Source organism: Mizuhopecten yessoensis, unplaced genomic scaffold (genome assembly GCF_002113885.1).
Source record: "Mizuhopecten yessoensis strain PY_sf001 unplaced genomic scaffold, ASM211388v2 scaffold716247, whole genome shotgun sequence".
NCBI classification, from domain to species: Eukaryota; Metazoa; Mollusca; class Bivalvia; order Pectinida; family Pectinidae; genus Mizuhopecten; species Mizuhopecten yessoensis.
The window spans coordinates 344,380-366,532 of NW_018480021.1; the positions used below are offsets into that span (position 1 = coordinate 344,380).

At 33.1% G+C, this 22,153-nt stretch overlaps 1 protein-coding gene across 1 annotated transcript; it reads left to right on the plus strand.

The window, feature by feature from the left end:
* The first annotated feature begins 258 nt into the window (after nucleotides 1–258).
* On the plus strand, nucleotides 259–21,671 carry LOC110442318 (homeobox protein Nkx-2.2a-like). Its single transcript, XM_021485866.1, has 3 exons — nucleotides 259–373; nucleotides 11,576–11,828; nucleotides 20,486–21,671. The coding sequence occupies exons 2-3, from the start codon at nucleotides 11,576–11,578 to the stop codon at nucleotides 21,247–21,249; spliced, it is 1,017 nt and encodes a 338-aa protein (XP_021341541.1). The 5' UTR covers nucleotides 259–373; the 3' UTR covers nucleotides 21,250–21,671.
* The last annotated feature ends 482 nt before the right edge of the window (nucleotides 21,672–22,153 follow it).

The window sequence follows — 22,153 nt, forward strand, 5'->3', positions numbered from 1 at the left end:
GTACGTCAGTCCGATTCTATCGACAAATGAGCAGCATGGTACGTATGGGTAGACTCATAGACTATATTACCTATTATAAATAACTGTTATCGGTTGGAGCGCTTTCTCCTTGTAAATCCGTATTTCTCTGTCAACATGTGATACATCAAAATGTCAACGTATTACGATCTACGCTGGGTGGATTGGGGCGTGTTCTCTGTACTATCAGTAGAGGGGACTAAGGATGAAAACATTAGACTACCCTTTGTGAGACGGGACATCAAAGGGTGCCGACGGGTATATCTGTTTCATTGATGATAAGCGAGGAAAACGTGCGAAGCCACGGCTTTATCACATAACTCGTGTCGCTTTCATTTAAGCGGAATCTATCAAGGTAGGTGTTAAGTCGTCAACGAGTTCTACTTCAACGCTTAGATTGCGGATGCTGTAGAAAGAGAACTTCTAGATTTAATGATATTGTAATAGAGATACGTGCAGTGACTAAGTATTTGGGAACGCTTTTAGCTGAAGCTAATATAATGTATTATGTAATAAGTGATAATAATGTTTAACGTCATCGGAATGAAAGCTCGTGGGAGGATTTATATAACGTTTGTGATTCCTCGATTAATTAGCTTAATTTGTCACTCATTTCATTCGAAATTAACATTATAAAATGTATATGTCCTGTTAATGTCCATATATTATATATTATTGGATCGAGTTATGTTGAGTATTTTCCTTTTTCTTTTTTGAAAACTTCATAATGATCGGGTGGTTGCTATAGTAAACAAGGAATGATGTTGATGATTTACTTTTTATTTAGGAACCCTTTGAATTGAAGCTTTTTTGATGCATTATGTGATAAATGAGAATAAATTAATATTTCAAAAATTAGATCAATTGGGAAGAATATTTTTTTTTTATGATTTCCTGATAGATAAGCATAATTTCCTGATAAATTAGCATGATTTTTGTTTTATTTCAAATGAACATTATAATGGTAACATGACCTGATATTATTGATATTTTACAAAAACAATCATATTGTATCAACATTTCCTTTTACTGTACCCATTTTTGAGGTCATGTTTAAGGGACAACTCCAAGACGACTGGAAGTTTGTCAACGTTAATTATATACTTAATATGAAGTTATTCCTATTTCAATTGTTTATGATATCTGTTATTATTTGTATAAATTAAGATCAATTTGACTTGCGTGATATTGACATCTAAGAAGGCTAATTTATGTCAAGGAATCAACTGTGATTATAAATTTGACTTTCCAAATAATATATATTTAAAAAACACCAGACACAATGACAATGCCGAAGAAAAGTCACATCTTAACTTTATGAAACAATTACCTATTATAAACATATGGGATCTATTTTTTTTTTTATCTTTTTATTATAATTAGACTCTCGAAAGCCGAATGAAACATTCACGACGACTTTAATACATCTCATTAGTAACGGAAACGATATTTTAGATCCATATCATATTATTATTATAATTTTGTTTGTTAATATTGTGATAACATGAACATTTGTGACGTCATTTCATCATCATTTGTAACATGAAATATTGCATGAATCATTACGCAAAACAGGCGTGAAAAGGCAAAAAAAGGGCACTAATTGGATATATTAATGAGGGAATAAATAAAATAAATCGATAGATTTGTCTACATAAACTTAAGTTATAATATCATTCGTCAGGGTATTGTGATAAAAGAAATGCTAGATAAATCTATTTAAGCACTGATAAATGATTATACTATTAGGCTAATATCAACAATATTGCATATTAGATAGAGTAAAGTCATAAACATAAAGAAAATCGAATGTATCCTTTCTTTTATAAACTGGTTTTACAATTAATACCAAAAGGTACAAGGATATTTGATTCAGGGGGAAATTAATAAACTAATTCTACACTTATGTTAAACATGTTATTACGATGTACCGAGTAAAACGTGACATAAAACTTTCATTGCTATTATGAGACTTGACTTTAACCTATTAGAAGACATGGAAGTTTTTATGACTTTGCTAAATTGTAAAAATATATGGAATTCGCCCAGGTGATTGTTTAAAATATTTTAAAAACCACCTGGAACGACAAAAGCCTTCATGTTTATGATATAAAAAACGAACTAAAAATATTGACTTGAGTTTAAGTACGCTCATGTGGAGAAGACGTCCCACATGCGGTAAGATACCACCTCATCAAATAAAGTGACAAATCCCCCTAAATCACAAAGGCCAATAATTTGGAGGAGTTTAGAAAACATCTGCTCCTTAAACGACACACTTGTAATGATTTTCGGTGGCGTGTACAACGCGACAACTGTGATAAAGACACTGAAGATAAAAGTCTTTACGAAGTAGGGTATATGAGGTCATAGGTCAAGATTAAAGAGCTACAAACTACCCCAGAGTGCAGAAGATCCATGTAGACATGAAATGCCGTGTTTTTGTATTGATCTTGGTCGTTGGGGAGCTTTACCCCGTGTCTTGACCTTTGATCTCAAACCGTTAAACGATATGGCCACATACGTTTGTTTCTAGATTTGCAATGGACGCGGTGGTATTCATTTGCCTTTAAGACATACCTAAATGTCCGAGTGAGATACCAAAGTATTTGAATTTTGAATGAGATTTAATTTATTTAATTGAAAAAGTTAATTACAATCTTAATGGATTATATAACGGTTAATATAAAAGAACATAGTTTAATGCTATTTAAATACTACCAATAGCTATACTTCATGGCACACTCGTTAACTGCATACAACATTCACAGACCTAAAGCTACATTATATAATAACCTGTCTTTGACCGCTGGCTTGATATTTCCCCAAAATTTATATTTAGTTTCATTTTCATTATAAGATATATCGATGATTGTTACCATTTTTTATGGAATATATACTTGACCTTACAAGATGTTCGTTTTGAAGTGTACACATGTTTAGTAAAACAAATCGAAGAAAAAGAATGGTTCTATGGATATTACATTAATTATTTAATAAATATTACATCAGAAATAATATTAAAGGTATCTCATCAAACCATGATAATTTGGAAGTCAATTAAGAACAACGCCTAAATCCGGTTGTCCTTCTATGCAGCAAACGTCTTTAGTGGACATAATGATATTTTTAAAAACTGAATAGCCCCAGTAATCAAGCTTTCTCATAGTTTAGTCAAAATTGCTTGGAATTAATTAAATTGATTCAATCTTGGACACGAAACTGTCTTGATAATACAGGATCCACTGTAAACAGTATATTTTCAAATTTTCAACACGGTAAGTGATTAAATTTGAAAGTAGACCTAGGGTTGGTCACCAAGTACAATATGTCTCCAACAACAATGTTGAAAACCTGTTGGGCTTTGATAGCCTGCATATTGCATGTCACCATATTTGCTGAGGATAAACGATCATTACTTTATTTGTTTATAAATGACTCACGAAGCACAAACGTACCTAAACTTGACGGGTGCCCAAAAGTAAACCCATGACAGACTAAAATGCACATGTCATTGTAAATTTTCCTTCCGTTCTTTTATTGTCAAGACATAAGCCAATATTGCACGAGAAAATTCCCAGTACAAGATTGACGATTTTAATTTCGTTTTTTTCTTCAAAAGAAAGTATAACTATGATTTAATTCTATTTTACTTTAATATAATGAGTATTCCTTATCTCGAACATGTCAAAACGTGAGTTTAGAAAATATTTAGCCTAATAAGACACTGTGAAAAATACATTTTTTATAGATCAATTCATATGGAAGGGCATTAAAATTGTCTAATAAAAGCCAATGTTTTCTTTATTTCCCCATATTAAAGCTATTCAAACCAAAACTTTACTGTTAGGATATACTGCTATTTAAACGAAATCATCCAATGAAACTTGTGTTTCTGTATTACCTAAACTAGACATCTAGGTAACAATTCAATGGGGCCCGCGGTGGCCAAGTGGTTAATACTAGCCCTCCACCACTGGGTCGCGGGTTCGAGACCTACGCGAGGCAGTCGCCAGGTACTGGCCGAAGGTTGGTGGTTTTTCTCCAAGAACTCCGGCTTTCCTCCACCACCAAAACCTGGCACGTCCTTAAATGACCATAGCTGTTAATGAAACGTAAAACACAAACAAACCAAATCAAACCAAACTAAATAAATTAAGAATGTATGTTGACTTACCCAGTTTACGTTAGACTTATAATCACAATCAAAGAACAATTTCTAATTATTCAGAATAACTGTTATGTCATTAATACAATCAGCCTGGCATTTCAGTCCCCGGAGTTTCCCATAACTTTGTGTCTTCAATGAATCCAACATGGTTTACATGAAATGTTAGTTTAAGAATAAATAATCTGTTACCAAAAAAATAAAATTTTGTTACGTTACAAAAGCTTTCGAAGGTAACTTTCTCTTTCACTGTATTTTTTCTGTATACCTCTCGGAAAAATTTGGACATGCATTTTCATTTTTTTTTTACCTTTCATCTTAATAGATGAAATTGGCATAAGAGGCAGTAAACGTTTACTTTATTTGACTTTCCAAATCGACAAACTTATATTTTCAAGGTGCTTCCATATTTTGTATTTTCAGTGATAATAACACATTAATTTTCTGTTTTAGTAAAAAAAAAAATGCAATTATTTCACTTGTTTGATGTGATAAGGTCCAAGGTATTAATTCTAAATCGAATATTTAACAGATGTCGTAGTGTTGAACTTTGTTATGTTCATCATGACAATGGATTTCCCGCGTAATCACTTCACTTTCATAAGGGTTGAAATAGAAAGTAATAATTATTTCCTTTTCTTGGAAAGTATTCTAACTGTTGTCGTCAGAATTAAAAAAACAAAAAAACATATAGCCTCCCAATATTTTATGAGTTTTTTTGTTTTGTCTCCACAGTTCCTGCTGTTGTCGTTTTATATCAATTTTGAGCTGCAAGTGTCTAAACCGGTGTAAATTATCCGTGGGATGTCGGGTCAGCACGTAGATGGGGTCTTACCCAGCTTACAAACTATATCTGGAGTTTTCAAAACAAAAACTTTCTCAAGACGGCATCTCGACATGTGTGTGAAAAGTGTACATGGAGGGGAAAATATTTGTAGGTGTTTTAGTAAACGTGTCAATAGCAAGGCTGATAAACCAATACCCATTTGATAGCCACACGTGTTTGTTCATGGTGAAGGTAAACGTCCCCGCTGAACAGATGGTGTCATATTCCAATTTCGGCGTCGTCTGCCGGTCGAGTTTATAATGAGGTATTTGCTAATCATAAAACTATGGCATTATATCGTTGTAAATGGCTGATAGATTTATAACAGACCATGGCCGTTAGTTTGCTGTATGCCACTTTGTTTGTCACTTACCTGTAAAGACTGAACCGTCTTTTAAACTCTGATAAAAACTTGATGGCGGAGCGTGTAGCCATGACCAAAACAAAAAAGTTACGACATTGCTCTGTTTCCAACCAAAGAAGCAGAGGACACTTCAAAGGGGTGTCCATTGTAATGTAGTAGGTTCGTCTTGAAGCTTATCTGTAATAGAAACGATTTAAAAGCTTAGTCTGGTTAAACGGGTGTATGGAGAAGATTTCACTTGGTTTGTGACGGATCAGTGTGAGGTATATTTCTTAATCTCTGAAAATACAGTAAGGCTTCCATGAGTAAGCAACACTTTCTCACTCAGCCATAGGTCACAGAGGGAAACACGAGGGTGAAAGGTGTTAGACACAATGTAAGGATATTGAATTACACTTTCTCACTCAACCTTAGGTTACACACAGGGAAACAAGAGGGTGAAAGGTGTGAGACTCAATATAAAGACATTGAATTACACTTTCTCACTCAACCATAGGTCACACACAGGCATCGCTTATTTGATTTTACAAATCAAAACATACATCTTTATTGTATCGAAATTTCTAATCTTTTATATTTTATCAATCTTATCAATCAGCGCTATTTTGTATTCTGCAAGTTGCCTAATAGTATTTCTTATAGTGAAACGTTTCACTTATGTAGAACATCATAGGAATCATACAAAAATATAGCAATACATTTTCGAACATTACACAAATAGATATGTTAAGGACCCCGCTCTACAGTAAAACTGTAAACATGTATGGGACACTTTTTCTGGCATGGCTAAATCTTCAATAAATCTTTTCTGAACAGAAAATCCTACACTACGGAATGAAACACCGATGAAATTAAGATAAATTTAATAGGATGAAATGCAACAAGGCAAGATCGCAATTCGAACCAGGGACATCTAATCTGGTGACGCTTTATCTAACCATCGGAGCTACCTGGTCAATGGTACCTTTCTGGCCTATTCCCGGTACAGTCAGAGCCAATACGAAATTAAGAGAAGAATAGTTAAGGTACAAAAAAAAACACAGTAAAGAAAAATACCTTAAAATGTATCCTCTGACCTTTCATCAACAGTGGGACAGGGATGTTATATAGCCTTGCATTAGGTTAATAAGCCAGAATTTCTGTTTTGTTATCATTTAGTTGTGATACTTATTCATGTATACAACCGTATTTTGACCCTCCACCCAGTCATTATCAATTTCACTGTTGTCAACTTCCCTTTTCCCAGTAGTAACATACCAGCCTTCCCTGTATTTTTTGATAAGCTAGAGAACGATTTACATATACGGATTTTTCCTCTAGAAGTGTTGACCAGCAAACTATTTTGATAGTGTTTCCCATCGCAACGGACTTCAATTAGTGACTTATAATTCTACACTTGTCATTATGACTTGGTTTTGAAACCTTAAGATTTCACTGTCCACCGGTATACCAAAATAATACACATGCATTGTTTATGATTGATTATATGAGGGAGAGCACCACGGGTGGTGCGGGAAACACTTTGCCTTTCATTGTGCCTGGTACCGACATCACTTCCCATGAGGCTCATTGAGTTTTCCTTTTTTTGTTGTACCTCCTCAGTTCCTGTTTTTGCACATCCACGTCGAATATAATTTCCGCTTTGTCCTTGTGTGTTGACGCTATGGTATTCTTTTCATGTTTGACTCGACAAGATAAACAGATAAATAGCTTGGTAGAAAGAAATAAAAATGAAACGAAATACATATTTCTAAGATTTAAATAAAAGAGAAAATAAATAAATGAATTCAAAAAAAAAAATGTATTTCATAAATTGTGAGAATTCATCTTTGTTTTGTTTGATGTTTCATTTACCTATGTAGAGTTAGACGAGTACCTGCAGTTGAGCTCTTTGTTGATGTATCGGACGGGTCGATGTATGAGCTAATACAAACCTTTGTAGACTACTTAGTATTTAATTTCAATCGCTTATCTCATTTACTTAATACGAGTGCTATAAAACTCTAGATAATAGTTATTGACCTGTCCCTGCCCAAACAACGTCAAGATAACGTTTTACCACGCAATTTACACCAAGTAATTTCCTCATGGGACGATAACAAGTTAAATTGTGAACTTGTTTCAATAAATAACATAATACTCGGAGACTCCTGACCTGCGAGGAGTCAATAGCTGACTGCCACTCTGAGGTAGAGATATCTGAACACAGCGTTGAATAGGATGAAATATTAATCGGCGTCTGTCATTGCTGGATGTTAATAGCTATTGATCACGTGTACAGAAATCGTTTTTAGGTAATCAATGGTGACTTCAGTGCACCATGTACAGGCTACTATAGCAACTGTAAAGGAGGTTTGTTATCAATAATGACATACCAATTACTGTAGAAAAGAAAACAATACAAATTTATGATAATAACGCATCTTTACTATAGGAACAGATAAAAGAGACCATTAACTCGCAAAAATACTTACCATTAACTACGAGAAAACGAGGCACTTTAATAAAACGAGGTTATCAACAGTTATAATATACCTTTTCATTATATATATATATACTTGCCTTTTCATCGATCTCAAGAAGAAAATTCTTTTAAAAAATCCACTCTCTGATAGTTTACAGAATTAAGTACAATTGCAATATTGCTATCCTGGACTTGCGCATTAAAACAATCAAAAAGTTTTTATTGATTTTAGTTCAAGTAAATGAAGAGCTGACTTTGCATACAGGGAGACATTTCATAAAAAAACCCAGCTTTTATGAATATAATTTTGAAGATTTAAGATAAACAGATATATTTATAATGTACTATAACAACATACATGGTATGTTCAGTGTTAAGACACACACACAATAAGTTTCATGTAAGTTTGTGGTAACGTTTTATATTAAGGTATACAGTATGCGTATTGGTCACTTAAACTTTTATAAAGCTTGTTTATGGAATACGGAATGTATAATTTTTTCCTGTTTTATAAAGTCATCTTCGTGATATTCACATTAGAGTGACGAAATAATACTTACATTTTGAGTGATTTTTTGCGTAAATTCTCATGAAGTCGGGATCGCAGATCCAAGTATTTCACGATAATTAATATGTTAATCACTTATATACAAGTAACAACTACATATAAAGTGAAACACAAGGTCATGCTTTCAAAAATAAATACAGGTTTGTTTGCAAATTTAATATGCGCAAAGGAAAAGTTTTTTACAGTTTCCAGATTACTTCAGTTTCCAAGCCTTTTAATTTTTACCTGTTTATTTTTCTTTTTCTTCAAAGGTATTTAAGGAATGCAATACCCCTAACTATCCCTAACTAATTTGATTGATTGGAATATCATAACATAAAATCAACTTTTATTCATTAGCCTATCAATAATAACTGTCAACACAATTGACCTCAATGCAATTGCATATATAAATAACATTTATGCTTACAATTAAACATGACTATCCTGACATGTTTGTATTTCAGAGTTAGCACTTTTAAATATTTCATACAGCTTAAAAGTAAACACTAAATATCTAACGTGCAGAGTGTTGACAGCACTAGGCTATTTTGATATCCATTTATAAATCGTTATAAAAGACAGCAATTGGGCCAGTAGGAATGACAATCATGTACAAAATATTTTATACTTCTGTTTACTTCGATTTGCAATACAAAAATGGCACATTTTGTCGGAAAAAACAATACGGGAATATTGAAGTGCCAACAAAACCACAATTCGATCTCAAAGTCAATAAAATTAGGGTAAAACATGAACAAAGAAATTATTTACATAGATAGCCATGAACAAACATTCAATATTTAACAATCAACAGAAAAAAGACCCTTTATATTACTCCTAAATGTAATATAAAATAATTTTTATTGAATATGATTATTTCGAATTACATGGAGACCCTTAAAAAGTACCAGGAGAATAAGACCAAGTGTTCTGGAAAGGGAACCGTCTGCTGCTTCGAAACCGAAGCAGAAAACAAAACCGAAAAAACCCCGACAGATTGTCATTTTTTTTTATTAGTTATGACATCAGAGTAAGTGTTATAACATGGTTACATATCGAAGAATTATGTAGGAGTGTAATGACATGGAACAATATCCAGACAACAGATGGAAAACGTTATATTAAGTTTACATATCATAGTCATTTTTTGTGATTTCACGCTGATATTTAGCCATCGAGTTTTACTGATGATTGACTTATAATGGGTATTTCATGAACGTGGGTTATTTGATGTTTCATTTTTTTATTTTGATTACTATAAAATCCAATCTTGATTGTTTAGAATGATGTAAATAATGTCAATTTTTTGTCTGTCATCAAACCATCAATAGCGACGTAATTGAATTATTATTTCATATTGATTTTACATAAATTTGGTGTCTGTATGTATAATTAGTAACAAATATTAATTTTTATTTCTAATAAGATCAAACAACTTAATTTTGACCATCAAAAAATCACTAAACAAACTCAATAGCAGCACATGCATGTTCAAAGAACATTAACTATTTCCCCAAAAGACACTTTATATGAACGATGAACATCTTTGCTTATCAGAAAAGAGAAACAACCAGAGATACCAAAGTGTCAAAAAAAACTCAATTCGAACATAAAATCGAGAAAACTGGGGCAAAATATAGCAGACTACCTTATTCAACCACAAAAGAACAGTGATCATTTATTTAAATAAGATTTTAAAGAGTATTAATGCATAAAAGATGACAAGAAGTAAAATAAAAGGAATTCTTCGTTTCATTCTTCTAAACCCAGAAACAAAACGATAGTGCATTAATTTATATACATTCCTAATTTGATAAATAACTCAGCTGTTGTGCAATTTATTAGTGTGGCCCTTCACTTCATGCCCCAATTCCACAAACGTTCCTTAACTTAAGATTTTAACTTACCTTAGCTTTTTCATCGGAAATATTTGCACATGTTCAGAAAAAAGGAAGTGAAAGGAAGTTTTCTTAGATTTAGTAAGGTCTTCCTATGGTTAAACCTTTTTGAGGTCAGTGAACGCTCGTAAAACTAAGACCTGGTTTTTAATGTCTTACTGCATTCTCTCAATATACCCTTATGTATGTAGTATAAATATTAGATAATGTATAAATATTCCTGAGAAAGAATACGATTGAATGATGGATATTTTTCTGACCTGTAGTGACGGTTGTATCTGTTGTCTATACAGATTCATCCCACTGCTGTACGTCGTTTACCGTACCACACATATCAACTTCTCTACTCTCTACTACACAGCCAGGTTGTTGTTGACACCCTGTATGTACAAACACTCACACGTTGGCTAACCTGGCTCTTCTCCCGATAGTGACAACTAACCAATTGTATTGTTTAAATTATCAGCTTGGTTAAAAGTAAAGCCTTTCTACTTGAAGCGTTAAAGAATGAAACAGCCACTCGACACAGAGTGTAAAGTACACTAGTTATTCTAGGTAATAAGTATCAACCTGTTGGAGTCTTTTAGTGTATTTGATAAGCTTGTTTCATTGCCTTGGTCGTTTGTACTCCTAAGCCAACATACCAAGTGGCCTTTGAAGTACCCGTGAAGTGGTCAGGCCTATCTCAATACATTTCATATTTGTTTTCTTTTCATTTATACAATTCGGGGCGTACACATACACAAGCGTACTAATTATTGGTTTGTCCAGCTTTAAATTTATCTTTGTGTCATTAAGGCAAGTGGCATCAGTGAGAATAATTGTTTGAAAACGAGTGCTGTTTATCGGAAAATTAGTTATACATTGATTCAGCTCTAACTCTTTCGGTGTCCTGTCAAGTATGTGTACGATCTCTCAGGGACTCCCATCGATTAAGCGCACAGTCTGGACACGCCCCCTCTGTTTACAATGATAACATCAAGAGGCGTGTCCTTTCTCATTTCCACCAATCAACTTTGCTGGAAATACGGGTAGTGGAGCAAAAGTAGTCTCAGCTCTTGATAAAGGTTCACCTACCCTAAATCCACCCTCTTAATTGTTTTGAAAATAGATCTGTGTGTGAAGATGTCATTCCGAAGTTGACAGCTGAAACCATTACGCTTACACGAGTTCTTGATTCAATGCGAGGATCGCTGAGAGGCAATTTAGAGGCTTTAAGTGGCCAGTTTACAGGTTTGAGTGTGCACGGATTTATAATCTTAGCATAAAATCAATTTTCACACTTAGATGGACTCACATTTACAAGAAATGAACGGAGGGGCTAAATCAAGCAGTAGCTTTTCCGTGAAGGACATTCTGGATCTACCTAAAGGAAAGTCCGTCCTCAGTCCCGGGGGACACCCTACTGTCAGCAGCGCCACCCTACTGTCTATCCCGACGGTCCCGGAAGTACCAGACCTACCGTCCGTCACCGGGTACTATGACAACGATAACCCATATACACGCTGGCTCCAAAATAACGAACACATGCATTATACTAGTAAGTATACTATTTTATTTATTAAGCGATACACGAGTGCTCTTTAAAAAGAAAATAAATAAATAAATTAAACGAGAGAATGTAAAATTCATGTCAATACCTATAGGGTCACCTATAACGATAGGAAAATAACTCAAATGTGAAAATATCATCATGAAATCCCAATTAAGATAAAAACCAACAAAACTGGTATTCCGCCATTCTGTCATTATACATGTAAGTGCTTAAAATGACCAAAAAAAGCGCTCATAAATTGTGTATCATATAATTATATTTAATTATTTGTAAAAATACCCACCAATTAAAACATTTTAAACTGAAATATGCAAGTCTGTAATTTGCCAAACATTATTAAAAGAAATAACTATCAGTGAAAACTCCTCAAAAACAACACTTATCTTTTAATATATAATATTATCATTCAATTTTGAACATTTAGTACAACATCAAAGAATCAAATTCAAAATCGTAAAAAAAAATATGACAGGAAAAAAAGAAAAGAAATTATGCAAATATACCTGCCTGCACGACAGCGTTAGGTCAGTTTTTTAATTCCTTTTACTCATTTACAGAAACAACATATGTATAAAAAACAAATATTGACTCCTGGTGTTAGGGTTTTGAAGCTCTTTCAAATTTAGAATTGGTTTGTTTGAACGAATTACACTTGTCACACCTTGTTGAAAACACCCGTATTGGTCAATACGTCACTTAGTATCAGCCCTGGATCGTTGTTAGATTAATTTGAGTTGACTTCACCTGTTCAATATATTTCAAATGTTTTCTGTAGATTAATTCTTGATTTGTAATATAAAATTTCCCCTGCCTATATCTTTTATACAGATGTATTATTTAATTCAATCAAATAATAAGATATTTTAATGAGTTTTTGAATCGTGTTTATTATATCTTTATTGACTTTGTATACTTGACATGATGTAAAGGGTTATCCTGTATGGCTGTTATGTAAGCTTGATAGCTCTATTTGATCAATGCCCTCATTATGGCCATGTAACAAATGTTATATGTATAATGTTCAAGAGAAATATCATTACATAATCTAGCATAGATAAATCATTTTCTTATTCTTTTATATTGCAATCCAAATCTATATTGTAAAATTCGTCTGACCATTTGCAGCATGCTTTAACATTTCAAGGACACCGCCAAATGTTTAAAAATCAAAACTTGACTATGTTTACCATGGATTTATTTGAAGTTCATCGCCATTAATCTTGGTCTGATATCACAGGGTTCATAATCGCCATGTATTTGCATTTGGTTTAAGTGTTATCTCATGAAGGGAAGAAAGTAAATAAGACAGTGTTATAGAATATTGTAAGGTATCATACGCCATATTATAAGTTCTAGTTTAGATTTGGTCTTACAAATGTTTCAAAATGTAAAACAACATCTGAATCTTCCAAATTGACATTTGGGGTTTACATATAATTGATTCCCTAATTTATTTACTTTATTGGGAAGCTTGACTCTGTACAGATTTGCATATAGATATCACTCTTTTTCCTAAGATTATTTGACACAAATTTTGCGAAATCACATTCGTGGGTTCATCAGAGGTCGGAGCAGTAATACACAAGTTGGATCATTTTATACAGAGAACATGTCCTAACCTTGCTGGTATAATTAACTGGACCTGTGTTTACACAGAACATCTGTAAACAATACATACCGCGTTTACGAGACTAAATTTGTGGATTTATACCAGAAGTGACCTCAAGATACTGGTTTCTGTCCCCTAGGGCTTAATGATGTTGGAAACCATATTTAAAATTTTGTAAAGTTAAAGCACCTGAAAATGGTATTTTAAATAAAAGTTATCTGTAAAATCGTTTGATGACAATAACAAGAAATATCCTAGATCGACCAGGACCCAAATTTAATAGATCGAGGATTTTGACTTAGTTCTGGTGTAGGTCAAGATAATTTTCAAGTCAAACATCTAAATTTAGAAACAATGTATGGTGACAGAATGCTTGGTGAACATACTTTTGAACGAACAAAATAATTAGGTTAACTAATGGTTTAAAAAAACTTATTTTCGAAAATAATGCGCATCATTTCTATTTAAAAAAAACATTTACTGAATAGATATGGCATGACAAGCAATCTTACCAGGTGTATTCTTAATGTTATGATCAAAATCCAAATGCAGAGCATGAACTTGAAATTATATCAATATTTTGAGGGTAAATTCCTGATTGGAAACAATCGAGATAATCATATACGACAATACAATTAAAATTATATTATATTACAATTAAGAATAATATATAGGGTCTATTTTTTTTCTTTTGAAGGTGAAATACTGAATAATGTTTCATGGGTCTCTATGTATATCATTCCTTTGTTAATATTATACCCTAGTTTTATCTATTTTTAGTTCGCGTTTTGGTTCTGTTGACACTTTGTTAATCTCTTACTGTTTAGTGCCAGATTGTATTCTACAAACTGATTTTAGATTTTATCAGAAAACTGTTCATTAGATAATAAACGCTGTGTGAATGATCATCATTACTGGGGAAAAGTCAGAACCGTAATGGAATCGATAAAGATGATAATTTATAACCGAATGTCTTAGTTCGTGCTGTTTTACCGAAAGAATGATATGCTATTATAAAGTTGGTTTATTGATCACGTGGTTTTGTTACTTGACAGTCTCATTTATCACAGGGAATTATTTTATTTGACATAATCATTAAAGTGGCTATTCAGTCAGAACAGTTTATAAACTGAATTCACGATTGGCAATTTATTCAGTGTCTGACACGTTCAGTCAGTAAAAAGAATTATTTAGTATACCCTATATAATTGAGTTTCCTACTTCAAGATAGCAAACATGTATTTCAAATACCTGCCAGAACGGACAAAATAAAAATAAAAATATATAGTATTGTGTCTTTTTGAATGTGCATAAATACACATGATTTTGTATTGGTTAATGTTTTTAACCTTCAATTTATCAATTAATCATCTAAAACCCAGTACAAATGTAAATACCTAATAAAAAAGCATTAAGGGATTCCATTTATCAAAGATAAAATGACTTTCTAGAAAGTACTGTGATCACATTATTAACAAATAAAGTTATATTTCAAACATATACTTAATACATGCTGTTTAATAATAGCATCAAAGTAAGAAATAGGAAAATTCTATCAATAAACCAAGACAGCTTATCACGTTTTACACCGAATCCGAAAGTGTAAAACGCTAACCGAAGGTAACTATCACGGAATATTGTACATCATAATCTTTATTATAAAAAATAAACTTAACAATGAAATTAAAAACAGCTAAGCGTCAATATACTCAGACATCTGAGACAATAAAAAATTCAGCAGGAATAGAAAGAAAAAGGAACATTACAAGATATAAAATAAGAAGAATATATTTGTATGTCAATTGTTTTATCATGCGCGTGCAATTAGGCCGTAGTGTCGGCTCAATCTATTTCTGTTTGTTTATTATATGTCTGGCTCCTCAGGAAAGGAAGTGTTACACACGAGGAGCAATCACTACTCAACCCCGGTATCAGCACTTGTCACCCGATACAAATGTATGTCTCTAATTGGGCAATGAATTAGCGATTTAATTCAAATAAGCGAGCTATATTTCACGCATATAAAATATTTGCATTTCATGTTTTCACAAAGGAAAGGAATAGGCGGGGTACATTTGAAGGGAACATCGTTATTTGTTAAGGGCATATTTCAAATTTGAAAGACCACCCATATTATATGTTCAGCAAACAGACATGAAGCATGGGCGTCCAACCTCCTTTTGAAAGAGGTCATTTTAAACTTCTTTATTTTTAGCGACAAAACAATTTGAAATCCCTACTGCAAATATTTGAAATCATTTGAGGATTGTTGGTTTCAAAGATTGGCAAACAATGCTCTACTATGAAATTTGTTTACACAACCAGTATAATTGCATAGATCATTTTACCGAAAAGTTAAATTGTTTTACTATATATTTTGCAAGATCGCCTTACTGAAACTAAAATATACTTAAATGAAATCTATATCTACATTCACAAACTCAAGTTATAGATAATATGCACGAGTTTCCAAATTGAAACATAAGTTGTTCAGATACAAACTATAAATGTTCGTGTCCATTGACACGCGTTCTAGTCCTAACGAAGCACGGGTTTTGTTATCACTGTGTGACGTATCAATGTATGCTCATTCCAAATATGCTTATGGATTTCATATTAATCATATTAATTTTCACTGTTATAGGATCGATTAAACATTACAACTGTTTTGTCCATATACTGCCTTTTTTTTTTATCTAATATACCATTTCATTGTAAATCTTTCTTGTGTGATTCGAACAAAACCAGTGGACACATTAATAGGACATAATAATAAAAGCGATATAAATTACTTTAACAAATAACGGCTTAATGGTTTATAACACGTACAAATATATTCCATATCTAGTGTTGTTACTCCACTAACAACAAGTCTTGTACTATTTTTCAATATTTCGTCATAATTGAAAAATATATTGTATATGTATTACATACTAAAGACAATAGTTACGTATTAGGGCCTCTTTATTGGCAGCTGACATTAATTACCCTCTGTAGGACCTCTTTATTTGTAACTTTTATTAAACTCCCTATCTAGAAACAACCTAAAAATAACCGTAGGTTACACATTCAAAATAAACAACGCTTTTGTCACTCGATTGAAAATTGATAAAAATGATGTATTTGGATATTTCGATCGTCACAAAAATACAAAAATTCTTCAACCTTATTTTATGATGTTGCTTTTTAATAGAATCGTAAGTAATGATATTAATCGGCAAGGGGACAAAAGATCATGAACTTAGCAATTTTTATTATAAAACTGAGTGTTTCCATGTACTACAATCTCACATAGAAATGAAATAAGTTTAAGCTTTATTCGGACATAAAGCATATCATTCTGGGTTGTTGTCAAGTGGACCTCCGCCCTCTTCCCCCTGTATGTCATGTGACCGTCTAATTATCATGGAACTGTGTCGACACTGTATAATTGACATCTGATTGAATATCCAGGAGAGGAGCTGTAATCATGAGAAACACCTGTTGTCGCTATGGTGATTTGCAAACATTCAGAGTTTTCGGTATAAAACAATTAAGAAAAAAAGCTTCTTCAAATCAACACTACACCGATGGTCATTGTTGTTTTGTTGATTAAGTACTATCATCCCTCTCCCAATATAGAAAACAAAAATTCAGATGAACTCATTTTACTTCAAAATAACTTAAATCGATGGAGTATTTTATAAAAGCAAAAGTTTTTATATTCTTACTAATTGATCAATTTCAAGATTTAAAAGAAAAGAAATATGAATATATTTATAGATTAAAGATACATATGTCACCACGAAGCAGTAAAAACTATTTCATATTCATTAAAATATCAAAAAAGATGTATGCTCATCATAATAAATATAGCCATGTTTATTGAAAATGATATTGTCATGAAGCTAAGACATCTGATTTCTGAACTCAGAGATTATGTTTAGCCTCAGGCTGTGGGACCGTTAACCTATAAAAAAGATAATATTTGTGTATAAACCTTTAGAGAATTGTTTTAGCGTCCAAAACATTTTACGACTTTATCTTAAAATTGACTTATAAAAGTGGACGATTTAAATGTTGCCTGTCTATTTCCTTTGTTTGCGGCTGTTGCTACAAAACTATTATTCTGTAATTACTGTAGCAGGTATCTGTAGTCAAGTTAATTCAGTGCCATATATAGCAAACAACCTATTGTTCACTAATGATAACATTTAGTAATCTAAATTTTCGTGATCTATATATCTGATATCAACATTTCACTAACATAAAAGACATATATTTTCCTTATTATTAAATTATTAAATATATTGTATATGTATTACATACTAAAGACAATTCTTACGTATTAGGGCCTCTTTATTGGCAGCTGATCTGATATTGATTACCCTCTGTAGGACCTCTTTATTAGTAACTTTTATTAGATTCCCTATCTAGAAACAACCTAAAAATAACCGTAGATTAAACATTCAAAATAAGCAAGTATACTGTGTTGTATCTTTGAGCAAGATACTTTACTCCTTTTGTTCCAGTCTACTAAGCTGTAATAATTTTATATGCGATCCCGTACATAACAGTACCTCCTTTCTCCTCTATTTTTTTTTGTGACGGTTCATAATTTTCGTGGTGTCTCTTCGGTTCTTTTCATTGTTTCGTTATTACTGTTTTATTTATTTAATTATTTTGCCTCTTTTTACCTCAAAATTCACATCAGAATGACATTTCTTTAAAATCAGGTTTTCATTAAGCACATGACTTTTACTAAATTATATTCAACAAAAAAATAATTGATAAGTTTTAATAAAAAATACCCTGTCTTTACATGAACATAGAACAAAAGTTAAAATGAAAGTAAGGTCCATGGAATTTCCAATTAAACGCTTGTTTGTTTTTCTTGTTTCTTGCTCTGTACGATGCTCCTTGTTCAATTATATTAACATAAAGGCTGCCGTAGTCATCACAAACGGGTATTTAAATGTTTCGACATTTATGATGCATGTGTTTAGCGTGAATTATTCCTTTTTAATTGGTCTGTCACTTTCGTAAGACATCCCGGTACGAGATAAATTTAACTCGTGATAAGAAAATGAAAACATGCACTTATCGAACCAATATCTAATAGAATTTTTGTAAATATTTTCTCGGCAATGGTTAAAAATCAAAGTTAGCTGACGACACCGAATACTGATAAAGCTCACCCCTATGCTTTAGGCGATCAAACAAAACGCGGAAACTAATTTTAAATGACGTTACGGTACTGATCAACGGATGTGTGATGATTTTACAGGCAATTACGTACGGCAAAGAGAAAACCAGGAGTTCACTGATGGCCATCTCCAATATGAATTCATATTAATAGTTACACTTTATGTGAACGCACTTTCAAGCTGCTATCATTGCTAATGGGGGAACTGGGAGAGGTTTTCCGTTAAATGATCAAGATGCTTTCAGAATAATATTTGACGTCCACTCTGATCGGAACGGAAGCCATTATAAAATGAACCATGAAGTCAATTAAGCGTGAAATGTGAATCATTTAAATTCATTTTCTGATAAAATCCCGACTTTAATCATACTTGTTGTGCTATAACGTAATTTGATGACGATGATACGTTAGCTGTGATGTCAGTGACATTGTTTCAAGTTTAGTTTGTTACTCAATGTTTTTAGTATTTGCATAGTGTTTGTGACCTTACAGGTAACCTATAGCATCACGTGTATTGCTTGTTAAGTAGGTCTGTGTGAAAGCATGTAGAACCAAGACTCCTCGTTTTATCAAAAACATTATTGGAATATTGAGAGAAACGAAGGGGAAAGTAATATTCCAGTTGATTTTTGTTTTCCAGATATCCGAGGTAAACTTTAATACATGATGCTAAACATATGTGTAAGTTATGTAGATCCATAAAATACGAACAGTATACACTGTAAACCCATTCATTGTTCAAGTGCGTTGTGACCATGACAAATAATGCGAGATATAAGGACTTTTCAGACAAACAATTCGAGATAAATTGATTATTCTAAACAAAACAAAATTGAGATATATGGAGTATTCTAGACAAACAATCCAAAATATATTGAGTATTGAGGGGACACATTTCGAGATAAATGGAATATTCCAGGCGTCCGGGCTATGAAACTATTAATAACAGAATTAGTGATAACAAAGTCAGTTAAGATATCCGGGTACACACATCCAATGTAATGAGTTTCGTTGATAGATAGAAGCTACGTAAGGAAATTTGGGTTTGTTTGGATTGTGTTAGCATTGAAATGGTGGAAATAAAACCATTACGTGAAGAATGATAAAAGATGTAAATATTTGTTTTGTTGCATTGATGGAAATGATATCAATATATTAAAAAGAAATAATTATGTTATTTGTAAACACAAACAGTAGACACGATTCTATTTAGTCCCAATGACGAAGTCGATCGCTGGACTTGAACAATTGGCAAAGTAACAATCTTTAGACAATAGCTTATTATAATACGTCAATGTGTTTTCTATAAGAAAATATATATACATTATGTCTTACTTTCCAAGCTTAGCCAATATAGATGTCATGATGATATAAACATAAAATAATGATTATTGCTAGAAATAGAAATATCCCAAACAGTTCTCCTCAGTATGAATACACGTATTTCTTTTCACTGATGAATTTAATACATCTGTACAATATTTACATTAAAGACATGTTTTATCTGTAGTGTCGTTTGATTTAGAATATAAACGTAATACATTGCTTTCGTGAGAGTATAAAAACATTATCTTAACACGGTAAAAACGACGGGTTTGTTGGGTGGCCGTATTTGCCGACTTAATTAAATCATCTATCTGTAAATATGAACCGTGGCGAAAGCTTCGGTCAAAATGTGATTGTTATCTTAGCCAATTGTTGAAGTCCAACTATCGCCATAGGTGAGAAAAGTCGGTGTTGTGTCAAGTTTGTGGAGAGAAGTGTGTCCATTTCATGATTTGATTAACTTGTATAGCCGTCTATACGGCCGTATTATCGTTACTGATCTTTGTTGGTTTCCATCCCCAGGTTTACCACACATGAATTCGCCGAGCGACTCGAATCACTCCAGCGATGTATCCACCACGGAGAACCATTCTTCTGTACATAATGACATTACAGCCGTGAAATCGGAATTAAACAGTTCCGAGGATTGTGACAAACTCAGTGACAATGAAGGTGATGATTCGCCTGGTTCCCATAACAATGATGGGCAGAAGAAGAGGAAACGAAGGGTGCTATTTTCAAAGGCTCAGACCTATGAACTTGAAAGGAGATTCCGTCAACAGCGGTACCTGAGTGCTCCAGAGCGGGAACATTTAGCTAGTATAATTAGACTCACGCCAGTTCAGGTGAAAATATGGTTTCAGAATCATAGATACAAGCTGAAGCGGTCACGGCAAGAAAAGGGATTAGATTTGAATCCTCTACCGTCCCCGAGGCGTGTGGCTGTACCCGTGCTGGTGCGGGACGGCAAACCCTGCCAACCTGGCATGAACAGTCTTGTCAAAGCCCAGGAACCGTTACCAATGCAACCGAACATGAACTCTCCCGTTAACATGAATGGTAGTTTGAGTAATATGAACATGAACCCCATGGGCTCCTTAACAATGAACAATTCTATGAACACATCTTTACCTACATCGATGAACAGTATGAACATGAGTTGTTCATATAACACAATGGGACCTATGAACGCAATGAATTTGAATATGAATATGAACATGAACAATATGAATGTGTTGCCAAGTTACAGCCATCCGTTGATGCAGCCTCAAACTCGGTGGTGGTAACAGACAGCTCTAAGGGAAGGCATTCCCTCTATTTGGTAGCATCAAGTAATTATGGATCTGTACTTCATAAGAAATTGTGAATTTCAAACTAAATCTCAAAGGATGCGGTAGAATTAGATGTGACAAAGTTGGCACAAAGTGCTATTTCGCTTTCAGTTTTGACAATTTAAAAGTAGCTTTTAACTCTTGTCATTGTTGCAGAAATATGTTTAATGTGACAGTTTAGACGTTTTCAATAGTGCGGAACGTTAATTTATTAATTTGAACAAAAGTGCTTTATAGAATATTTTTCACGACCATTTTATAGATTCGTTCATTACCCATCCTCCATCACGCACATCAAATGCATTACTATGTTTGACAGTGACGTCATTGTGTTAGTCATATTTATATTAATTCAGAATGAAATATCATGACATGTTTGTTCAGTATTTTTGTTCTCATTTTAATTAATTAATAGTCCATCAGACGCATTGTAGAGAGGAAACTTCGCAATACTACGTTGGCCGTCCAGTCAGAGTGGGAGCACACATAGAGAAATAGTTTTACCTCACGTTTCTTATTTGATAGATACTTATGATTGTATACCATGTACTACTGAGCAGGATGCTATTGCTGACTCCCACCTCTGCGTATACAAGAAGCACGTCTCCAATGTAGAAGGCCCATGCTGGAAAGCTCAATGATTCGGGAACAACTTTCTTTTTGTTCTAAATTTTGACAAAGGAGTGCTTAAAAACAAATGTTAGAGCTGGAAATGTTCAGTACCATGTCGGCTGGCGTTTTGAAACGTGACGTCATTTCGATGTAATACGTAACGGCATTAAATCAACATTTTGATCAGCGGAAGAATATCTAACGCCAAAACACTGAATGATCTGACGTCACTTAACGGAAGTAAACA